The sequence below is a fragment of the Oryza brachyantha genome, chromosome 3 (assembly GCF_000231095.2).
Source record: "Oryza brachyantha chromosome 3, ObraRS2, whole genome shotgun sequence".
Classification (NCBI taxonomy): domain Eukaryota; kingdom Viridiplantae; phylum Streptophyta; class Magnoliopsida; order Poales; family Poaceae; genus Oryza; species Oryza brachyantha.
The window spans coordinates 2,245,816-2,269,224 of NC_023165.2; the positions used below are offsets into that span (position 1 = coordinate 2,245,816).

General features: G+C 44.9%; 4 protein-coding genes and 1 pseudogene across 5 annotated transcripts; 1 reads left to right on the forward strand and 4 right to left on the reverse strand.

Annotated features, from left to right (window-relative positions):
• Window positions 1-2,825: 2,825 nt before the first annotated feature.
• LOC102709352 lies at window positions 2,826-4,826 on the reverse strand (annotated as a pseudogene).
• Window positions 4,827-6,049: 1,223 nt separating this feature from the next.
• Window positions 6,050-9,196, forward strand: LOC102704681 (mitochondrial inner membrane protease subunit 2-like). The gene is made up of 5 exons (XM_006649339.3): window positions 6,050-6,402; window positions 6,588-6,809; window positions 6,939-7,011; window positions 7,095-7,260; window positions 8,849-9,196. Exons 2-5 carry the CDS (start codon window positions 6,656-6,658, stop codon window positions 8,954-8,956), a joined length of 501 nt encoding a protein of 166 aa, XP_006649402.1. The 5' UTR covers window positions 6,050-6,402; window positions 6,588-6,655; the 3' UTR covers window positions 8,957-9,196.
• Window positions 9,197-9,549: 353 nt separating this feature from the next.
• Window positions 9,550-11,962, reverse strand: LOC102709633 (UPF0496 protein 3). Of its 2 annotated transcripts, none has more exons than XM_040522566.1 (2): window positions 11,719-11,962; window positions 9,550-10,833 (listed from the first exon to the last, which is right to left on the reverse strand). In XM_040522566.1, the coding sequence occupies exons 1-2, from the start codon at window positions 11,771-11,773 to the stop codon at window positions 9,749-9,751; spliced, it is 1,140 nt and encodes a 379-aa protein (XP_040378500.1). In that variant the 5' UTR covers window positions 11,774-11,962; the 3' UTR covers window positions 9,550-9,748. The 2 variants fall into 2 exon arrangements, with proteins under 2 accessions (XP_040378500.1, XP_040378501.1); XM_040522567.1 differs by lacking the exon at window positions 11,719-11,962 and adding an exon at window positions 10,992-11,057.
• A 2,163-nt stretch (window positions 11,963-14,125) lies between these two features.
• Window positions 14,126-15,405, reverse strand: LOC102704957. The gene is made up of 3 exons (XM_015835091.2): window positions 15,017-15,405; window positions 14,798-14,926; window positions 14,126-14,608 (listed from the first exon to the last, which is right to left on the reverse strand). The coding sequence occupies exons 1-3, from the start codon at window positions 15,317-15,319 to the stop codon at window positions 14,441-14,443; spliced, it is 600 nt and encodes a 199-aa protein (XP_015690577.1). The 5' UTR covers window positions 15,320-15,405; the 3' UTR covers window positions 14,126-14,440.
• Window positions 15,406-17,489: 2,084 nt separating this feature from the next.
• LOC102709913 lies at window positions 17,490-19,300 on the reverse strand. Its single transcript, XM_040522285.1, has one exon. The coding sequence runs from the start codon at window positions 19,136-19,138 to the stop codon at window positions 17,834-17,836; it is 1,305 nt and encodes a 434-aa protein (XP_040378219.1). The 5' UTR covers window positions 19,139-19,300; the 3' UTR covers window positions 17,490-17,833.
• Window positions 19,301-23,409: the final 4,109 nt, after the last annotated feature.

A 23,409-nucleotide genomic window follows, 5' to 3' on the forward strand; every position in this document is an offset into this window, starting at 1 on the left:
TTGATCTGATTGAGTTGCTCTATATCTTATAGCGGTTAGTTTCTCTTCTTTTTTAAGGGTTAAGCTTTCTGGAGGCTGATGATGCAGTGTGTGCAGAATTGATGACACGGTAGAAAGCAAGCAAGAATTGTCCTGGTTAATCAATTGTGTCGTACAATTAACATATGCAGGAAAGCGATTAATCAAGCTAAGAAACAAAATTAATGTTTTCTTGAATGCAAAGTATTGTGTGTGATAAGACTGATGAGTGGATACGGATTACATGGTGAGCATGAATGAATGGCAAGATTTTCACACGTTATCCGTCACTGTTGCTATTAATTAATGGAGGGTTTTTTCACGGGGATATTGCGTCTCAAGTGGGTAGTGTTGCTAGGATCCCAAGCAAAAGGTTGAAAAGAACATCAGTATAAACATCTTCTTGATTGTAGAGATATTGGAATGTAGAAACTGTATAGTTCACATGAATTAGTTTGAAACTGATTATTGCTCGGATTATCTACTTGATTCTAGGCGTACATTAGATATTTTGATAATTAAAACTAATAAATTTCCTAAAATAAATGGTCTAAGCAATATTGTATAAGAACATTTCTTTAGAAATCATATTTTTAAAATCGTGGAGCAAATAATCTACCAAAATCATTTGTTCAAGAAGCCTAAAGCCCTTTTGAAATGGATAACTTCTTTTTTTTGAAAATGAACTAATTCCTATGAAATTAATGTGAAAATTTTCCATTCCAAATGATCCCTAATGTTCCCATGAGAACCTTCATAGCTAAAGTTTAAATTTTCCTTAACCGTGTATTTTCTAATATTTGTTGTTTTTTCTCTCTAATATGCATTACGGTTTATAATAAGATATAGACAAAACTATCACAGTGTTTTTTCCAAGCTGGATAGCCTATTCTAAGTCAATATGCCCACATAAGTAATAATGCCAAACTGCGTAGCATAAACCTTGGCAATAAGTAATAAACCAAGGTATAGACCTTTATGGATATGTTCTTATGACAGATTATCCTTTCCACGCTCTTAAACAGTACGTTTTATGCAAAAAGTGATTTATATAGAAGTTACTTGTCTACGATTTTTAAAGTAAGGTTTACTTAGTATTAATTAATTCAGTTATTTATATCCTCAAACAACTATAAAAAAATTAGATAATACTTTAATCCTTCAGTCTCAGCTATCTTAAACATCACCTGTATATTCGAATCAAATATTATAATTGAATACCAAGATTTGGCACAATCTTGTGGTTATAACCAAGCCAAAAATGTGGATATGGTGCAAGGCAACGAACAATGAGAGCGTGCGCCGTGGCTACCGAATCGCACGGCAAAATCTTCCTACCCGGCAAGATTCCATCGCCAAAAGTTTCAGTTCAGTAGATGAATCAATTAGTAATCAAACAAATATCTTATCCTTGGGATTGATCAATTAAACTCATCCAGCGACAAGCTAATCCGATTTTGCTTCTGTTGGTGATTGAATGCTCGTCTTCATCTCTCTCTCTCTCTCTCTCTCTCTCTCTCTCTCTCTCGCGTCACGCTTGGAATTTGCTTCGCTGCTTGCCTACCTGCAAAGCCTCGAGAACACACTTGAAGACGATCAGAAGGACAAATGCAGTGCTGTCGTTGCACACATCCTACAGTGCCATTCGTTGGCACATTGCTAGAATGCTAGGCTGTTTATATCATTAAAAATTCAACAATACCTTTCAGTTTTCCGGTTTGTCAGATCAAAGTTTCTTGTCTGAATTCATACGTTTGCATGGTCTCGAAAATTCCTGGGAATGCATATAAAAACGTGTGTTACAGGTTCATGGGATTTGGGCTGATCTTGTCGGACAGAGATCGAGTTCTACCAACAATTTGCATCTGCTTTTATAAACTGGTACAGAGAACTTTCCGTTGCTTGTCTGGCAGAAAGAACAAATGCAGGCAACATCCTTCCAGCAAGGAAAACGACCATGGTAGTAGCATCGGCAAACAAAAACAAAACGTCAATGTATCAACGAGGCAAATACTGAATGATTTTCTTTGAAATAGAGTTGCCAAATTGCTGGAAGATCAATGTATCAACATCCATCCAGTTCGAGCAGTGCTACAGAAAACCATTCATTCTGTGGGAGCAGTACTACATTAAGCGTTTCTGTGAGATTGAACATCCGCGCCACCTGGGTTAAATCTTCAATTAGAGGCAATACGGGTCATTAAAGCTACAGGTAAGTACCAAAAAAATTAGCCTCCAAACCAATCACTGTGAAACTGATCTTGGGGATTCTCTACCAGGTTGCTTGTTAGTGGATTTGCATGCACCCAAAGTCCATTAGCTACTGATCTTCTGTGGGGATGCCTTCGGCCTGAGGCCCTCAATCTCAGGTGCCGTCACAACTAGGAGAGGGCCACAGGAGGAGGATTTCGTCCGCCACATACCTGCCATACTTTCCTATACTTGTCCGCAAAGTTCTTAATACATGCCTGGAAGAAAAGAATGTGAAAAAAAAAACATCACTACATCAGAAACTCATGGAACTGTTGCAGTACTGTATGATGATCATGCCACAGACAGGGTGTTGCATACTTGCATTTTTCTTGTTGATTTTTACCCAGCAAATATTGTCACAGTTCAGTCAGGTTCACCCTTTATTAAAGCATTTCATCCACAAGTTGATTTGAAAAAAAAAAACTACTAGGTGAAATCATTTATGGCTCTTGAATAAATGGATATTCAAGGAAAATTGGACTTTATGCAAACTAATCTTTGAGATGCAAACCCAGAACCAATCATAAATATGTGAATGAAGCGTAATGTGTTTATCATGTTTCATAGACGACAACAGAAGCCTGGATGGCCTTTCTGTAAACCGATAAAATGGTACCACCAATAAAATGGTCGTTACTATAAAGAATAATTGCAGAACTACTAAAACCCACCTCACCTTCTTTAAACAGTGATGGCATTGTTCAAGACCTATACCATTTGATCCAAAGGAAGACAAATTCTGGAGAAAGAACATGTTGAATCAGATCACACTTATGACACATTGGTGGCGAAGCAGACTTGGCAACAATTTCATCTTTCCTCTGTATGAGTTCTCTCGATTTTGGATAGTCCTCTGCGATGCTTGTAAGATCCAGTAATATCTTGAGGTCGCATGCCAGTGTCGACAAAGTTCTGTGAGTAATCATTCTCCACCCCCTGAGGGAGCTTTTCTGATTGGTCCACTGTTTCTATGTGGTGTCCAACCACCACCAGCAGGCGGTTTGTCATGTGCCATTTCATGACGCGTGCCCAATTGATGGAAACTCAATCGGAACACATTTGTTGGAGCACATATTCCAGAGCCAATTTGGTTTAAGTGAATATTATGACCAGGTCCAGCTCCCATACTTGGAGAGTCTCTATGTTTAGCAGCAACTGGAGGGATGGGAAAGTTGGGTGGAACAGAAAGCATATTCACATCAACATCTTGTGCCCCAGGCCACACAAGAGGCCCAGGAAATGGTGGCGCAAAAACATCAGGTAGAAGAGAATATTTGGCCCAATATGTTGCATTGGTCCTCGTGGCAGACCAAGAGGACCAAAAGGAGGGGAGCATAATGGTAGTGTGACTCCAACTCTTTGAGAACCTCTTCCATTTGGTCTACCCCTTCCTCCTCTGGAGGGTCTACCACTTTGGACCTTATTGAGGAAATTGAGAAATCATGCTGGTATTACCACTTTGATCTGCTTCAGGATTAGTGCATTTATCACCATTTGTTACAGGTTTTACATCCTGATGAGATCACATGTCATATCTTCCTCCAGAAACAGAGCCATATCGTCCAAAATCAAGATTGTTATTTGGCCAGATCTCCATTGAATCAGACCTGTCATACTGACCTCCATAGGTTGAAGAACTTCCAATACTTTCAGATCTACCCGATTACCCGCTAGAATCTCACTGGTAACCAGCTCGCCCATGGAAACTCCCACCAGCTAGTCTTTCCCATGCATTTGTCCATTCAAAGTCGGCTACCTCTTTGAATCTTGCCACTGACAATTCCTCAAATAGTCATTAGATCGTTCAGGCTCCCGTGTTTTGTTGATCCAGTTTCTTTGGCTGGGTTGGCCAGAGGAACCAACCGAACAATTTCATTAACATAGAGAGACCAAACAATACAGATTACACAATTCGACAGAAAGCTGTCGATCAGGATGACCAGCTACTCATCTAGCAAATAACACACTTCTAGAGGAAACTACTCATCATTGGGTTTAAACACCCCTGCTTCCTTCCATATTGTGATCTCCTCTTTGATTATGAGGAATAATTGCCCTGCTGTACAGGATCTTCCTTCAAATACTCTTCTGTTCCTTTCCTTCCAAATCAGCAGAGTAACAAGCATGAAGCAGGTATCGAAAGATTTCCTGTAGTTCTTTCGAAAATCCTGGTGCGCCAGCAGCCACCAATATCCCATCTCCAGTCATATCTCTCTTGGCAATTGGAAGGAGATCCCTGTTGGTCCAGTTTCTGTTCCTCATGCTGTCTAATTTATCATCTCTGTGGACATCCACTCTTGGTTTATCTCCTGTACCATCCTTCTTTCACTGTCCAAGTCTAGCTGCCATTACGCGTAGTCACTTTTTCCAACTCCATCATGCAAAATATCTTTTATCTCTACAGCTTTATCCTGAGTAACATCTGTTAACACCATGAAATTCAGTTCCATGACTGCCATCCACTGATCTGCTATTGTCAACCAGATTCTCCCACATGGCAGAACACTTCCTCTTATTGCTATCCCACCTTTCCTTGCAATCAGTCTCAGAGCCATATGTTCTTGATGAATTTCTCATTCTTTTCATCTCTTTCCCTGTTTCTCTCGGAGTCCTTATCCTTGGAATCATCAGGACTTCTCCTTGGAAATTTTGGTGATCATGAGTCCATGCCCAAAAGATACAGCGGAATGCACAACTGTAAGAATGCAACTATTGTTATCTCTCCTCCCAATAATACAGCTGAGCTCAGAAACCATCCCTAGAAACTTCAGATTTCACCAAATAAAAGATGGTAAAGCATATCATATTTACAACATTATGATAGCATTATAGAATGTTTATACCAGACAGTTGAGCTTGCAATAAAGGGACTAAATGAAACAAGGTTTCCAGTACAAAGGATATCAAAACCGGAGGGAGTAGTTAATAGATTTGCAAACACACCTTAGGGTTCACTACCACCAAAACTGGTAAAAGCAAGTAATAACTGATTGTATTGTAATGTAGTCTAGTGGTTACAGTGACCTGAGTAATATCTCAAGGTCCTGAGTTTAAATCTATATAGGAGCGAATTTCAGATTGATTATTTGAGAGGCAAGGTTGTATATATCCGGTTAGACATAGAGGCCGGATAAAGATTGTCCTTCTCAAAAAAAATAATAATAATCAAAAGATAGCTCAGAACCTAGATTGCAAGCAAAGGCAGAACTACCCCCTCCCCACCTCAAATCATGCAGTAATGCTTAACTCAAGTTAAGTAGAAGCTTCCCAAAAGTTAACAAATATCCCATCACTTCAAATCCAACCAATTACCTATACACATGTTTAAACATGACATAATAAGGCCATGGAAAAATGGCATTGTATAATCTATTAGCCATTCCGGAAACTTAGTAAGCAACGGCATTGTATAATATAGTAGTATTACGCACTGCGGCTGCTGCCCTGCGTCGATATAATCGTTAGGCTGAACCAACACCTCTATATGGATCTCTACGTACGGTGATCAAATACGAAATTATAGCTTCGAAGGGAACCTATATTCAATCTGAGGCTTCACCGCTCACAAAACCCTAAAACCCTTGGCAAAAATCCATGATAGCATCGCGCATTCGTGCTTAAACTCACCACTGCAGAATACAGAGGAACGAAACATTCCGATCCGACAGCACAAACCTAGTCCAGACTCTCCCCGCGAAGCCTGGTTCAATCAAGGGTTCAGTCGATGCTTAGCGTGGGAGCTGAAGGCGGGAGAGGAGGGGGTAGGGCTTACCAGGCGGGAGAGGAGAGGAAGGCGGCGGGCGGGAAGGCACGAGCGCGGCGGAGGCAGATTGGCGCTCGACGTCCCCCGGGCGTGGGGCGGTCGCCGCCGCCGCCGGTGGTTGGCTCCGTCGAGACGGGACGCACGCAGGCCGCTGGTTCGGGTCGCAACTGGTCCACGTGTTGTCATATCCACCGTTGGTTTCACGATCGGACGGCCAGCGAAAACGATCAGCGCCTTCTCATCTCTTCCCGACGACTAACCAAGTGAGCTCTCTTCCCCAACCCAAACACCGCCGCCGCCGCCGTTCTGCTCCGGTCACCACCACGGGAGCGCACGCCCCTCCCCTGGAGATCCACGTCCATCCGGGGGTAAGATTTTCGGGAAAGCTTCCGCCGGCGCCGAGGCCTCGCTTCGTCCTGATCTACCTCGTGTCCCATTCGTTTTAGGTTAGCCGCCCGCGCGTCTCACCCGTGGTATACTAACGCGCCGCATCTCTCTCTCTCTCTCTCTCTCTCTCTCTCTCTCTCTCTCTCTCTCTCTCTCTCTTCTCCAGTGATTCCACCGCTGATGCTTCGCGCGCTCGCTGCTACCTGTACCGCTGCTTGAGCGGGTGGTTTGGGTATGGGAACCCGCAACCATCTTTGGTTAATCGCGAAGAGGACTTTAGCATGGTATTTGGTCGGTTTCACCATTTCCGATCGATATGCAACCGTAATTTCAGTGACGGGCGATTCGATGCATCCCACTTTTACAGCGGCCAGTAGCTCCTTGCGAGGTATGGAGAATGCTAAGTGATTTGTGCCGGTTTCAACCAGGCATGGACAGTTTGGATGATTCTGTACTCCATATTCAGAGATTTCTTCTGTGTTCTTCTTATGTGTGCTGACCAGGTTGTTGGAACCAGGTGATGTAGTGCTAGCAGAAAGGAGCTGCCTTGAGAAGTACCAGTTCTCCCATGGTGATGTTGTCGTGTTCAAGTGAGTGTGCGTGGGAATTGAGGAAATGTCTCAACCTCGCTTGATCGATGCCGCAAATCTGATTATTCAGTGCATGATTGCAGGTGCCCTAGTGATTATAGGGAGTTGTTTGTTAAGAGATTGATTGCGCTACCTGGGGAGTGGATGCATCTCCCTGGGTCTCCTGATATGATTAAGATCCCAGAAGGGCACTGCTGGGTTGAAGGTGATAATGCTGCTCGCAGTTGGGATTCGAGGTCATTTGGCCCAGTAAGTTACTCCAGCTCTTTTCTTATTCTGTTTAACTTCAGTCCAACTTACAACACTAATATGATAATTTCACTTCAGTTTGGTTTACCTGAGTTAGCATTGAAGTCTAGTTGTTTAGGCAAACTTAATTATGCTTTTGCTGCTTTTCACTACTATTCATGTAATTATGTGTTAGCAGCTTGATTGTCCCCTGATAGAATTTTGCCATATTTTGATGTTCAGTACCAACATTACTGGTACTTGGGATATGTGGTACAAATCAGACAACAAAAGAAGCGAGTTACCACCACTTGTACTGGTGCAAAGAATTTGATGGCTTTACCTCACTGTCCTTATTTTTATTAAGAATGAAACTTCTTCTTTTTCACAGTTCTTTGATGCTGAACACTGTTTCAAATTGAAAATGATTGCTTTTTCTATGTAGTCATGTGTACATGCTGGCAGAGAAGAGCATTTTAATATCACTTGATGTGTGTGCTCTAAAATTACATACCACTTAAAGTTATGGCTGCACTTTGCAATCAGCAGGTCCAAGATTGTCTTTAACTAAGTTATAATAACCAATTTGGCATAGTTGTCAATTTTCATCTTTACTGTGCTCCCTTTGCCCAGTTGCTATGTTTTGCTAAGATTTGCTGAATAATCATGATTTGTTAGTAAACCATAGTACTTGAATTACAAGCCTCCTGATTATTACAACATGCTATAGTGTCTTTCTTACCTGTTGGAAAGTGCTGCATGTGGGATCCGAAACAAAAATTATCACATCATAATTGTAGCCTGTGATATTTGAACATTCTTGGTCCCTACCAATAGAAACAATGTGGACTATACTGAAGTTAACTAGATACCAAACATAACAGAGAAAGGAACTAAAACAAGGATTACAAAAAAATGTGATAATTAGGGAAACCTATATTAGTACATAACTACATACCAGCATATCCAATGGCGCCCAGAGGTCAAGCACAATTAGTGAAAGGGTTTAGACTTGACAAGTCATATCAATTTCCTCATATGCAGTGTGCTGCAATCTAGTTTGAGAATGAATTTACGAACCAACTTTGTTTGATCACTCTTTTGTTCATGATCTAAACCTTGGTTGCTATACCAAATAGTCATGTCTTGTCTAAACTATGGCTTTCATACTGAATTGCTGATTCCTGAATTCTCTAGTCCTGAAGCTTAAGGCTTCTACCAAAGAGTTTGGACTTTGTGATTTCTTTTGATTGAGAAGATTTAGTATCTGCCGGCACTCAATAATTCACTAGCATAGAGGGCCTGGTGCCACAAGTCATAGATATAAGTGTCAAATTCTAAATTGCGAAGGAGCAGCTCCGCAAATTCCCCTTTTTAGGTTGGGTAGTAATTTTTGGCGGGCATAGAAATATATTCAATTGGTCGAGTAATATATTTTAACTTTTCAACCTTGAATCTTGACTCTTTCACGATGAAGAACTCCAACGTATCATACTGGTGCCTCAAAATAATATAAAGTGCTAACACGAAATAATATTTTCTTCACGCTTAATAATTACTTCGCTGTATGTTGCACTAGTGCGACTTAATTTCTTTTTTTGTTTTTCAGATCCCTTTAGGTCTAATTAAGGGGAGGGTGACCCACCTCATCTGGCCACCGTCAAAGATTGGACGGGTGGATACAAAAATGCCTGGAAATAGAATTTCACCCGTTTGAATTTACTCCTCACTACATTGGATGGTATTTAATTTCAGTTCGGCCTACAACTTGGCATGTTTGCCGGATGCTTAGCAGCTGTTCAAGTTTTGGTGGCACTTGTGACAATTTTTTAAATTCACCTTATTGTGTACTTCTGTAAGCAAAAGCAACTTCATTTTAAAATGGCAAAATTGACCAAGTGGTAAACCTTCATCGAGGGCCTTTGCGTTCAACATTTGTTCCGTAAATATGCATATACTTGGCGTTGAATGAATAACACCCTCGTGTTTTCACTTATGCTGAAGTTTATAAGTCAAAATATGAATTTTTTACCTTAAATTTGAAGTTAATTTTAGAGTTTTTTCATAGTAGATTTTTCAGCCTTAGCTTTTAGATTACTAAAAACATGTATATAAAAATTTTATTCACAAATTATTTTTCATTTGCAAATATGTTTTTTTCACTTATTCCTCCACTAAACCAAAAGATATGCACCTAAAGCTCCAATATTTGGATAAGATATTATTTTCTCCTATCGTCTTGTGTAATTCTCCTTTAGGCATGCCTTCTCTTTTTTAGCTTCGTAATATATTGGGATCAACAGATGCAAGTTGATACACAAAAGACCATTCAGGTTCTTGCCTATAATGCTGCAACAAGCAGTGTGTATATATGTACAAAAAGAATAAAGCAAAACCAGAAAGGCCAAATGATATCTTTTTATCATTTTTCTGTACTAAGGAAAAGAAAACTAATGTTGTTGTGTGCAAAGACTAAAATGTGTTATCTTCTTCCTGTTCATCCCGAGCTCTACCTTGCAGCAGCTAAGAAGTTCATCACCATGATCCTGGCTTTGTTGATGGTCATGAAGCACAGGAAGAGGTGCTCCTCGAGGTCGTCCAGCTGCTGCCTGAAGCTCTCCTCGTTCTTGCTCAGCTGCCTCAGCACCTCCTGCACCAGCCTCCCCTTGCCGCCGGCCGCCGCGCCGCGGTGCTCCACGCACAGCTGCAGCAGCGCCAGCATGTGCTCCCCCTCGTCGCGCACCCGCGCCACCAGCCGGCTTATCGTGTCCATGTCCCGGTTGAGTATGTACGTGCCCTTGGCCGCGGCCTCCAGCTGCACCAGGGCACGCCGCGCCGCCCGGCCGGAGAGGAACCGCCCCAGCCACGCCGGCGACATCATCGGGAACGCCGCGAACGCCGCCAGGATGTGCACGCCGATGCAGGCGCCGACGACGGCCACGACGGCGACGACCGTGAGGAAGGACGCCGAGAGCGCCTGCCTCAGCCGCGCGATGCTCTTGATCCTCAGCCGCGCCTTCTTCCTGCCGGCGTCGAGGCTCTTGAGCAGCTCCGCCGAGCCGCGCTGCACCTCCCGGAGCCTCCCCTGCGACGCCGCCAGCGCGGTGAACGGCTGGCCGAGCGCCGCCGAGACGTCGGCGAGGCCGGACACGCCGACGTCGGACGCCAGCTTGCGGAGCGTCTGCTTGAGCGGGCGGTACCGGAGGCGTATCTGCTCGATGTCCCTGAGCAGGTGGCTGCACAGGTAGGAGGCGTTCGCCGTCTCGGCGTAGTAGGCGGCGAGGAGGCCGCGGACGTCGGGGCGGAGCCGGCTCCCGCGCGCCGACGCGAGCGCCACGGCGACCGCGCGCTGGTCCGGCTCGAGCAGGTGCTCGGCGAAGACGCGGTAGGAGGGGAGGCGCTTGGACGCCGTGCCACCGCCGGCGCCGCCGCCGCCGGGGCGCGGCACCAGGCCGGCGCCGTGCGCGAGCGTGATGTCCAGGACGCGCGCCCAGAAGTCGTTGTACGACTCGGTGCGGAACGCGCTCGTGTACTCCTCCCGGAAGTCGAAGCTCGACGACGACGGCGCCACCATCGACTTGGCCGGGTCGTGCACTGCACCATTTCATCATCGATCAGACGATCACACGACGAAATCGCCAAGAAATATTACCGAAACTTCACTACCATATACCCTTCAAAACCATGCATCTTAACTATGAAATGCAGCTTAAAATCTCGATGATGTTTGCAAATTGCAAGCTAGTATTTACCTTCTTGAGCATGACGATGCATGCATGCACCGAAACAACCGAACGTTATGCCAACCATGAATTCTCTCCTCGATTGATCGGTTGCAAGCACACGCAGAGATGCAATGTTCATGGTTGATGCATATTACACTAATGGTTTTTTATACCGATGCGTGTGATTTGGGCCAGTTTGAGATGAATGGCTAGCTAGCTAGTAAACATGTGTCAAAGCAAAGCGATTGCAGCTAGCTTTGTCTTTGCCGTGCTCCTGTACGAATGCATGCATAGACGCTACCGGTTGGCTGGCTCCGACAGAGCCTCGTGTCATTGTGACTTTTGTTTTTTTATAATTTAAATTTCCATCGGCCGTTGGGGACCCACCAGACAGTGACTGACCTACCATGTGTTACGTCCTTGCACGCGATGCAAACATATTAGAGATACAATGCTGGCCAACTCCAATACTAATTGAACACTAGCAGGGTATATTTGTTTATAAAAAATATTTGTGAAGACAATTTTTACATAGGTGTTCTTAGCGATCTAAAAGCAATTGCTAAAAAATAATACACAATGAAAAATCTAAAATTAACTCTAAATTTAAAATTGAAAATTTAAATTTTGATTTATAAACAAAGAAAAGGTGAAAAGATGTGCCCCTAGCAATTCAAAATAATTAACATGGAACAGGATGCATGCACGACGTAAACTAAACTATCAGAGAATGTACATCTATCTGCATGTTTACCTTGTTGATCGTCTGGCTCAACGCACCCTCGAAAGCACTTGAACGTGGCGCCCATTACTCGAGCTAGTGCTTTCTCCTGACGCTGCACTGTAGAATCCAATCAAAAAAAAAAAATGCCGTCGTTTGCTGGTGCTGCAAGACTGCCACAAGCTAATAGTTTTTTTTTCTTCTTCTTCTTGTTTTCTTGCTGATCGAGCATGCAATGCAAGGCGGCGAAAGTAGCTACGTTTGCAGGTTCTCCCGGTCAAAGTGATGAGGAGGGAAGTGAAGGTGGTGGCCGATGGATATTGACGCTTATAAAGCGCAGCCTCGATGCCGGATCGCTCGATCGACGCAGATATTATCCCTTGGGCACGACGACAAGTCTGATCGATCTGGACGAAACTTGGAAGGAAGCCCAAATGGTTGGCAATCACTCAAACGGAAACCAAACCACATCGCATCGCATCGAATCGACGGCTTCATCGATCAGCTAGCCGCTTCCCTCCCACGCGGACGCGCTAGAACCCACTAGTCTGTAGCTTGCATACTACTAGCACCAGTACGCCGGCGGTGTTAGTTCTTTTCCCATTAAAACTTGTGGATTTTAATAGCTCGTATTTGATTTGAGAATATAAATGGTTAAATTAACTAGTACTTCATCCGTCGAAATGTTTGTCATTTTGATAAGATTTGGTCAAAGTTTTAAAATTCTGACCATTGATTATTTCTAAAATACTTAATTAGTTTAAATACAACACAAATGCCATAAATAGATTTTTCTCAAAAAGTACTATTATAATATCTTAAAGTTACTAGTTTTTATAATATATTTTAACACATAATTATTTGTTGGAATTTTAAAAGTCGGAACAAATTCTATCGTAAATAACAAATATTTTTGGCGGGAGGAAGTACCAGGTAAAAAGAAGAAGATTCAGAAAAATTAAATAATATGAACTACTGTAGAGAAATTTTTACATAAAATACACTATTTAGAAGGTTTAAGAGCGAATCAACGAAAATCCAAAATGCATTATCGGAAAAAGAACAGGGTGATCCGGCGCGTTGGATTGGCAGCAGTGGATGAGATGTACTCGGCTCCCTCCGTCCAAGATAAACGAATTTTTAATTTTTTACCTATAATTTTTGACTCCTCGTCTTATTTAAATTTTTTTTACAATTAATATTTTTGTTTTTATTAGATGATAAATCATAAATAGTATTTTACGTGTGATTAATTTTTTTCTAGTTTTTTAAAAATTTTCAAATAAGACGGATGATCAAACTAGAGAATTGGTTTTTTAACCGAGGAAGTACGTGGCAGGTGGGTCCAGCTCGGTGGGCCCCACCCGCGCGCGCGCGGATCGATATCTCAATCTCCGTTGCTTGTGGCCCGCGGCCGCGGCCGCGGCCGCCGCGCCGTCGTGGCGTCGCGCCGCGCCGCGCGTGGATGCGGGAAACCCGCGCGCGGGGGGGATTGCGTCTGGCCAAGACAAGTCGCGATCGATCGCAAAGCCGAATTCGCGAGTTCTTTCTTCTTCTCTTCTCCCGCAGCGAAAGCTACCGTCGCTTCTTCCCCCATGGATGCAAAATATTATACGCTTTTTTCGCCCAGATATGCTCGTATGCATGCGTAGCCACTTGATGAATCAATAAACCGCAGGTGGCGGCTGGCTACCTGAAAGATCTTTTTTTCTTGTTCGTTCGGATTTTGATCGGCATTTTGCTTCAAGAAATGGACAATAAAATATCTCGCGTTTCTCGGAACAACTTGATCTTCAAAAATGGAGGAAAAAAAGAGAGGATGCTATGCTATGCTATAACACACTGTAGGAGTAGAGCAGCTAGCTATTGCTAAGTATGGACATATTCCTTGTTTCCTTGGCATGACATTGTAGTGAAGTAGAGTCAATTTGCAGGGTATTAACTAACGTAGTAACGTCGCTTGTAGAGGAAACGACGCGTTGGACACAGGCGTGTTTACTGTTGGCGGCAGGTGGTATCTGCTACGCTACTGGTCTTTCACTGGCAACCAATGGCGTCGCTGTTGGTGGTCTCTGTGATTACGCCATGCATGATGCATCACAGTCGACTAGTCAAGTCGGTTAGTTAATTCTGTAATTGCTAACACACCATTCTTCTACTAGCTCCCACGGTTCCACGCTATAATCATTTCTACTATTTAAATTTTATACTATAATATACTAAAACATTTCTATATATCATATTTATCTATCTTATTAAAAAATTTAATAATTAGTTGTATATCATCTGGACATCCACTCAAAAGATGAAAAATACATCTCCCGTTTATGTCGCTACAGTTGTTGCGATCCAATGTGCGAGCCAAGATGGGCCCAGTGGGAGTTTTCGGCCTCTCGCTACAAGTCGCGCCGGCTGCGGTGTCAGCCTACACGGTCCAGTTCAAAATGCGACGGGATAATCTACTGAATTTAATTCTCAAGTAACATCTGGATTATATAGTGCATTCCTCTCAAAGAAGAAGAATTGTAGTGTGCCACCAAGAACTGCAGAAACAATGGGTACTTATGCTGGTAATCGTTCATAAACATCGTCACGGTAACACGGCATTCAGTGACTCAACACCACAGCAATCCCGGGACCGGAAAGGAGATGAAAAAACCATTCTGCCAAAGACTTGTTGCCTGTTCTCTTCTCAGGAAAAAGAAATAGCAAAGACCATCAACAAGAAAAGCAACAGTGATTCTGATGAGTAAATCTATAGCTCAACTCTAGACTTGTACGGACGCGAGTCAGAATCTTGGCTCTTCTGTTTCTGCAGCATCTCGACAACTTGATCAAGGGGTGGGTCTCCTGGCCTTCGGAAAACTTGATCCCCAATCTTGAACTCGTAAGCCTCTGGCTGGCTCAAAATAAACTCTTTCAACTAGAGGGGAAAAAAGCACAGAGGAGAAAGATATCATTATCAGTTCTCTGAACAATGTAACGGATAAGATAGTGGTAGAGTTCTTAATCCCTTCTGAAATTAATCTCAATGCCATGGAAGTTTTTAATCTTGCTTAACCTGATCACGAAATTGAACATTGAAAACGATTAAACGAACGGTTCTTCCTACCTCTGCAATGTCTTGCCCTCTGTCCATGGTGAACATGAGTGTGCCGAAATCGACGGCCACGAACTTGGCTGCCACCGATCCAGTACGCAGCACATTAGTCCACCTCGTCGCGATTCCAAACACCTCATCCTGCGAGGGGGAAGAAAAAAGTTGAGATTTTTAATCGGCAGAGGAGGCAGGAACCTATGGCGCATGGCGATCGAAGATCGAAGGCCCCACCTGGGAGCGGCGAACGCCGAGGCGGAGCTTGACGAAGCCGAACGAGGGACCGGCGTGGCGGCGGAGGAGCTCGGCCTGGAGGGCGGCCGGATCCATGCGTGACAGGTCCGGCGGCGGGCCGTCGTCCCGCGCGGGCGCCGCCGCGCCCCAGTGGCGCCACTCGTCGTCCTCCTCGTCGTCCACCACGTCGCGCAGGTCGTCGGAGATGGACACCCGCTTCGCCCCCACCGCCACCTCGACGGCCGCGCACAGGAGGACGCCGGCGACGAGGACCAGTGTGCCCGGCCATGCCGTTTTGGCCATCTTCTGAAGTGAGCTGTTGACGAGCTCCAGAATGCGTGGCTAACCAACCATTGTCACAAGACCGAATGGCTCATTTCATTCGTATCGGTGATCCCCTTCTGTACTGTATCTGTACATGTTTGAAATGTACTAGTATATCGCCATTTTTCTTCTTCCGAAATAACGTTTCCAGGTCCTCCGTGCACAAATATGGGTCATTCTTTTTAGGTTATCAGCCTATATGAAAATTAGATGTAGGCTTCCTATATACTGTCTTCATTTCATAACGTAAGATGTTTGACTTTTTTTTTTAATTTTGATCATTTGTTTTATTTATAAAATTATGAAAATATTATTTATTTTTGCTCGCGATTACTTTATTATCAAAGGAACTTTAAGCACGACTTGTTATTTTTTATATTTATACTAAATTTTTAAATAAGACGAATGGTCAAACACTACAATCAAGAAAAGTTAAAAATCTTGCATTATAAAACGAAGGTAGTACATAGCTCCGCAAATGTCATATTCAGTAACAACTAAAAGGGAGTTATTTCTGTTACATAGTGCAGGGTATCACATTCATGAAAAAAAATAAAAGGAAAAGAGAAATCCTAAAGCAAATATGGTACATTTCCTCCATCCTAAAACATAGCTGTCTAGGATGATCAAATCCTATCCTAGGTAGCTGCTACGTTAGTTCCAAAATATAATTATTTCTAAATAGTTTAATATGAATTAAGATTGAGAACAAAAAACTATGACTTCACTTATTAAGGCACTGTTTAGTTATCAAAAACTTTTTCTAAAAACATCACATCAAATCTTTGGATACCTAAATGAAGCATTAAATATATATGAACACTAAAACTAATTACACAGTTATGGGAGAAATTGTGAGACTAATCTTTTGAGCCTAATTAAGATGTCATTAGTCATAAGAGCTACAGTAACCAATATGTGCTAATGACGAATTAATTAGACTCAAAAGATTCGTCTGGCGGTTTTCAGGCGAAATCTGAAATTTGTTTTGTAATTAAAGTATGTTTAATACTTCAAATATGTGTTCAAAATTTTGATGTGATGTTTTTACAAAAAAGTTTTTGTAAACTAAACACGACCTAAGTGAGAAATGGATGGAGTGAGGGGGTAGAACATGCAGTGCTAAAACTATAGTAGATTACAATTGCTTAAGAGTGATTTGAGATAAGAATCAATTTTTCAAAGATGCTTGCATTTTGCAATAATTGAGTACATTTTATGACGCCGGAGTAGCAGAATATACTATAGTAGATTACAATTGCTTAAGAGTGATTTGATTGTGTGAACTGAAAAATCAACTTTGGCGAATTCCCTGCCTGACCGGCAAGCTATCAATCGAAAGAGAACTGAAAAGCGCAGGGACCAGCATCATCACATCAGTATACACCAAACGCGTGGGATGAGAACTCTCAATTCTCTGCAACCTGAAAAACTTTCATGCAGTACTACAGTGGTTGGACTCATTTACTGACAGTTAACTCAAGAAATAGAAATGGTCCAGGTTTATTTATGTGTCGGATCAGTCAGTAGCGTGTACTAGTACCAAACTTCTTAAGTTGAGCTTTCGGGGAAACTAATAACTGAAATTATTTGCTAAACAACGCTTCATGTACAAACTGCCAAAGCCGAAATAGACAATACTACAGAATGGAATATGTTCACAAATACGCTCTACTTCCACCAAACCTAAAGTTGATGCAGGGCCATCGAAGTTATTAAATTCATATACTTGACCGAATAATCAAAATTGGTCAGGTTGAACATATATGATTAGCATAGAAAAATGGATACAGCATGCTCATCCTGTTTAAGCATAAAGAATAGAATGGTTCATTATATGGGTGTCTAGGTACAAAAATAATGAACTTCAATCCATAACAAATGGGCAAAGCTTGATATATCTACCTGCAAATTATCTCAATTGAAAATATAGTTTAGCCGGCTAATGCAACAGAAGTGATTAAAAAAAATCAGTTTTCTGGTCTCTGCTAAATGCCATTTGTCTCCTCCATCATTTTCTCCTCCTTTCCCATTTATAGTCACTACTCAAGTGAAGTAGCTGCACGCAGAATTTGTAAGCATGAAAGTTATCTGTATTTGAAGAAATCGATATGTACAAGGACCCTCAAAAGAACAGCACAACAGAAAATTCAGACCAAGAAGTAATCCCTCGTTTATCTTTAAAAGCAGAAGTAAATAGCACAAATATATTATTATCAAAGTAAATAATTACATTATGATACTAATCTGCACAGCTCTGTCCAGATTCCATCTATAAACAACATCTTAAAAGAATAGAGCAGCAATTCTGCAACTAATGTTGAAACTTCCTGATTCTAAGTTGGGACTTAACAATGCCCTAGAAGAAAGAATAGTATGAAAACTTACTATGCTGCCAGTCCTTAGAAACCAAGTAGATTGTGAAGAAAAGTTGCTTCCACTGCTGCCATCTTCTAAAACACATGGCAAGGGCTAGAATTCTACTTCAGCCACTCAAATGAAACCGAAAAGTCCTCTCGAGAACAAGCGTGAATTCCTCCTCCTCCCTCTGTTTGCGCTTTTTGCACTTCTCATTGGTGTCAGATAAAACCGCAGCATCCCATTATCCAAGTTTCCGGGAGAGGTATAATGGACGCTCCTGCTTCTGCCAATCTTGCATTCCCTATTCCCCTTACTCCTAAGCCAATCTGTGCGGAAATTATGGACGTCCCAGTTAGCTGCAGCTTGTGAGCTTCTGGATGAACCTTGGCTTGCTCTGCCCAAACCATGGCCGTTGCGTCCAGGTTGAATTTCACAATCCATGTCTCCTGTCTCCGCATTTCTGCCCCTCCTGGTATCCTTCCTTGATTCCGAGAGCGACCGCTCGAGAACATGCTCCCCTTTCCTCACAAACTCCTTGAGTGGGCTAGTGATGCTACGATCCCACACCCTGCTCCACCTGTTCGACCTCCGCCTTCCAACACCCGACATTGCCATCTCCGGCCCGGTGTCACCGCAGTTCCTTCCACTGAAATGGCGCCCCTCGCTGGCAGCATCAACCAAATGCTCCCCATTCCTGCTCTCTGCGACGCTGGCACGGCTCTCTGCAGCCGTTTCCCCTGCATTGCTCCGGCGCGCCCTCCTCGCCCCATCTGGTGGCGGCGGCGGCTCCTCCAAGCAGGCGAACGAGCAAGCGAAGGCCCTACCCACCATCGAGCCGTCCCACGAGTGGCGCGGCGGCTCCAGGGAGCCTCTGACCGGCTCCCGGCAGACCATCCACTCGCAGGAGCGCCGGAAGCTCGGCTTCCTCTCCACCTGCGCATCGTCGCCGGCGCCGTCCGGATCCACCGGCCTCTCCCGCGGAGGCCGCGGGGGCTCCTTCCTCCTCCACCGCATCCCCCTCCTCGGCAAGATCGACCTGAGCCACGCCCCGCCCTTCCACTTGGCCCCTCGATTCCCACCACCTCCTCCTCCAGGGTCCACCTCAAATTCGGCGACCTGGGGATCCTTGGCCTCGGGCGGATGCGCCGCGCCGGCGCTGCAGGAGTCGTCCAGCTGAAAGAGCAGCATGAGCGTCTTCCGCAGCTTGCCGGGGTCGGCGCCGGATCCCTCGCCGGCGTGGTCGGCGCCGACCTCGACGATCTCGTCCTCCAACTCTTCGGCAGGGTTGCGGACGGAGGAGAGGCGCTCCATGAGGCAGGAGGAGCAGACGCCGGTGAAGACCTGGGTCGGGTGCCGCCCGCACCGCTCGACGCCGCCGCCCTGTTGCCCCTTCCCCCGCTCCTGCTCCGGCTCCCGCTGCGGCTGCTCCACCTCCATTGCGTCGCGAGCGAGCGCTGGTTATGTAGCGGCAGAAAGCAAAGCAGCCACAGCCACGGCCGCCGAATCGAGCCAGGAGGGGACAAGCGGGTGCGACATTGGCAGCAAAAAAAGAACCCTAACGAGCCACCCGAAAAGCGACTTTTGGGTTCGGGAGCAGCACTGCGGCAGCCGCGTGGGGGAAACGGGAGTTGCTTTGGAGAAGAGAGGCGGATGCGATCGAGACCAGCGTTTGCCATATCACACGGGCACGAGTAAACTTCGGTTTGATTCGGCAAAAATAAGGAGAATTCAAAAATGTTTTCAAAAAATTAGAAAAAAAATCTTTAAGAAAAATATAAAGATATATCGTGATAATCACGACATATTTTATAGTTTCTTATACAAACTAAGATTATCAATATTGCAAAAATTGTCGTGATTATCATCTTAGACTCTACAATTATTGTTTTCATCGTAATCACGGTGAAAAATCGCTATAACTGCATGGTATTTTCTTTAAAATTGTGATGATTTTCCTAAAAAAATTCAATTCATGTGATTTTTTACCGAATTATCATGATTATTGTCGGATAATTGTGCTACTGTGCAGCAGCGGTTTCATTGAACCCTGAAATTCGAGACCCGGGGCTCCATCGATTCGCAGTTACAGCTGCTTATAAGCGAAAATTTGAATTTTAGAACTTAATTTTGAACTTAATTTTGTGGTTTGTTCATTATGGTTTCTTTTACACATTTCGCTTTTGAATTGTTATGAAAACGTATATGAAAATTTTATTTGTAAATTATTTTTTATTTAAAAAACGCATTTTTATTTATTTCTCCTAACAACGAAACGACGTGAGCCTCCGTCTGCCCTCGCGCACGCACGCGGCACGCGCAACCGGCCAAACGGCACAAGACGCGACCCGGATCGCGTCGCCCGAAGCCGCCGCAGGTGGGCGCGGCGCGCGTTAATGCGTGCTACTGGCACCCCACCCCACCCCGCTCCACTCCACTGCTCCCTACTGCGGATGCCGTGGGCCGCGTCCGCCCGCTCGCCTCACACAAGTCACGGCGCCTGAGTTACTGCGGTTTGGTGGCAGACGCGGCTCGCTCCGGCACCGGCAGCACGTAGGCGCCCCGTACGCACGGCCCGTCACCACCGGCCGCTCGCTGTCCCGGAAGGAAAAGAGGCCACACGGTGGAAAGCCCGTACTAGTCCGGTGAAAGAGAAGTCAATACGCACAGCTCGACCTACAGCTTTCAACCGTGGCGTCGCGGCCCAATAGGCCTCCGCGATCGAACAATTGTACTCCAGGGGTCGTACGCCGTGCTGGTGTCCCCGTTGCTGGAGTAATGAGGTGATCAGATGGATGGATTGGCAGGCATCGTCGCTGCAGGAAACTGTTTCTGCTTCCAGATGACTGAAGCCAACTGCTGCTGCAGCTGGGGGTTGCACAGTACTGGAAGTTGTACTGAGATAGCCTTGCTAATCCTGCGGATGGAACTCAGCGCGCCGGTTGCCGAGCTGGCATATCCAAGGCCGGGCCGGACTGACGCTGCTGCTGCTGAAGGCCCGGTTGGATCGGGATTGCGCATGCTCTGCAACTCGAAGAAAGATGGGATGGAACCGCATGAAGACCAGATGGCAACGATTGGCTCTTTGTTTGGCCCAGCCTAGCTAGCGGTGCCGATCGGACCTGGGTTCTCACGACCATTTTACAAGCGGAACCTTTTACAAGCCAAAACTGCGCCGGGCGGTTTGACGAAAATCGATGATTATAGTGCCACCACGGTAAATTTGATTTCAAAAATTTTAAATTGTGCCACCACGGTTTGATCGACAAAACTGCACAATGTATCCCAATTATCACGATATTCTTGACAAAAATCATAATGATTTTTACGATATCGATAATCGTGATATACAAAGCTATATTTTTCAGCCTTATATTTTATATTGCTATATATATATATATATAATTTTATCTATAAATTATTTTTTGTTTTTAGAAATATTGTTTGACCATCAACCCAGTGAAGTACTAGGAGTATTCACTTTTATGGCAGATTTGTGTGTACATCATACAGTAGTATAGTTTAAATAATAAAAATCTACAGAATGCAGTTCCAGCAACGTCGCGCGTACGTACGGTGAGGCAAATCGTGTACTAGAGCACGGCAAATCGTGTACTAGAACATCTACCGGTCGCTCTTTCATCTCGCACCAACGCACGGTGCCACGGACACGCGCACTGATTAAACCATGCATGAAAGTCGAAACCCACGCTACAACAACGAAACGCCTCCGTAAACAGTAAACTCGAACAAAAATTTCGTGTCTTGTAAGGTTACCGCATTGACAAATGACAACGCCTGCACGGCTGCACGTGCACGCGCTCGCGTCGCCAACTCACCGTGGCCGTGCCGCGGATCAAAGGCCCGCCTCGCGCTTGGTTGCGCTGCCGTCCGGCACGGAGGATTCGCCGTGCCGCGCACCGAGGTGGTCGGCGCCACCGTTTGCGAAACCACCACGAGTATCGCGGCACTATCACGAGGACACGGTTTGGGTATTCGGAGGTGGAGATCGGTAAAATATAGTGTAAATTAAAATAATTAAAAAATTAAAGGAAAATATTAAAAAATCTCAGTGACAGTTATATATAGTAGTAACAATTATCTAGAAAGTTTAATAATAAAATTATTTATTAAAAACATTTAAAAATTAAAACATCAAATCGCATGGTAACCGTTTCAAAAACATGATAATTTTGTTCCAAAATTCGAATTCAAATCCAAGTGTTTTTTACTTGGTTGTCACTATTATCGTCAATAATGACGATACTGATGTGCAGCAATTTTGTCCCCCTATACGATATAAACGAAACCCAGGTAATTTTATTTGTCTCAGGCGCGCGACGCCGGTCGCTGTGCCTTGTGCGCCATGCTGCGAGCCCCACGTCGCGTGCCGACTTGCTGTTGACCAGCGACTCACCGGTCGGTGTACTTGGGATTCGGCTCCGTCTACGTGTACGCGCACCGACGTACCCAGCTACGTTGTTTGGTGTGTGTTACCAAGTGTGGGCCAGGCAACTGGAGGGAGGCCCACTTGTCATACACCTGGAGGGATTATGCCGTGTGCTCCGTAGGGTAGGTGAAGACCCAACGCTGGGGCATGCGTTAAGAAGGATTGACTTTGACTTCACTCAGAAATTTCCAGTTCCACACGGCTGCCAAGCTTGGGTCCCACCGACTATCAGCGCAGCCGCTAGGCGCCTGATGCGTTTGGTAGCGTTTAGATTGTAAAAATTTTTGCAAGAGATGTCACGTCACACGTTTGATTAGATGTCGGAAACGGTTTTTGACATAAATGTAAAAACAAATTACAGATTCCGCTAAAAAACTGCGAGACGAATTTTTTAAGCCTAATTAATCCGTCGTAGAACATGTTGGTTACTGTAGTACTTATGGCTAATCATGGCTTAATTAGCTCAAAAGATTCGTCTCATGATTTCTCACATAACTGTGTAATTAGTTTTTTGTTACATCTATATTTAATGCTCCATTTATATGTCTAAAAATTCGATGTGATGTTTTTGAAAAAAAAATTTGGGAACTAAACAGGGAGTTTGTCTCCGTGATGGCCGACGTTGGCTTAGCAGCATAGACCAGGTGCAGTCGGATGCGATGCCAGCTAGAGATGTCAACGAGGAGTTCCCCGTCCGGGAACAACACCCCGTCCCCGTCCCCACGGGGATAAATTTTCCCCGTCCCCGTCCCCGCGAAACACCACGGGGTTTATATTGAACCCATCCCCGAACCCGCGGGGATTTTTTCACAGTGGTTTTCCCCGCGGCTGTCAAGCGGCCAACGTGGTAGTGAGCGGCGCGTTGGGGGTTGGCCATCGGCCGGAGAGGCAACAGACCACCGGCGACGCGACGACCAGCGTGATGGTGGGGAAGGGGAAGGGGGAGCGTCGGGCGGGGACGCGGCCAACCACCGTGGGTGTCAGTCATCGGCAGACAATGACGGGCGGCCGAGCAGGAGCGCAGGACAACGCGCTGGGGTGGCGAGTGGGGAGCTGACGCGGCGGGGGGCGGCGAGTAGGAGGGCGGCCGGTGCGGCGGCCGGCTGGCGCTTCGCCCTCCCTGCCTTGGGCGTCGGCCGTCGGGCGGGACTGCACGTCCGGCGTCGGGCGGGAGCGCATGCCGGCGCAGTGGGGCGGCGAGTGGGGAGGTGGCGCGGTGCGGCGGCGAGTGGGGCGCCAGCGCGGCCGAGGGCTGCGAGTA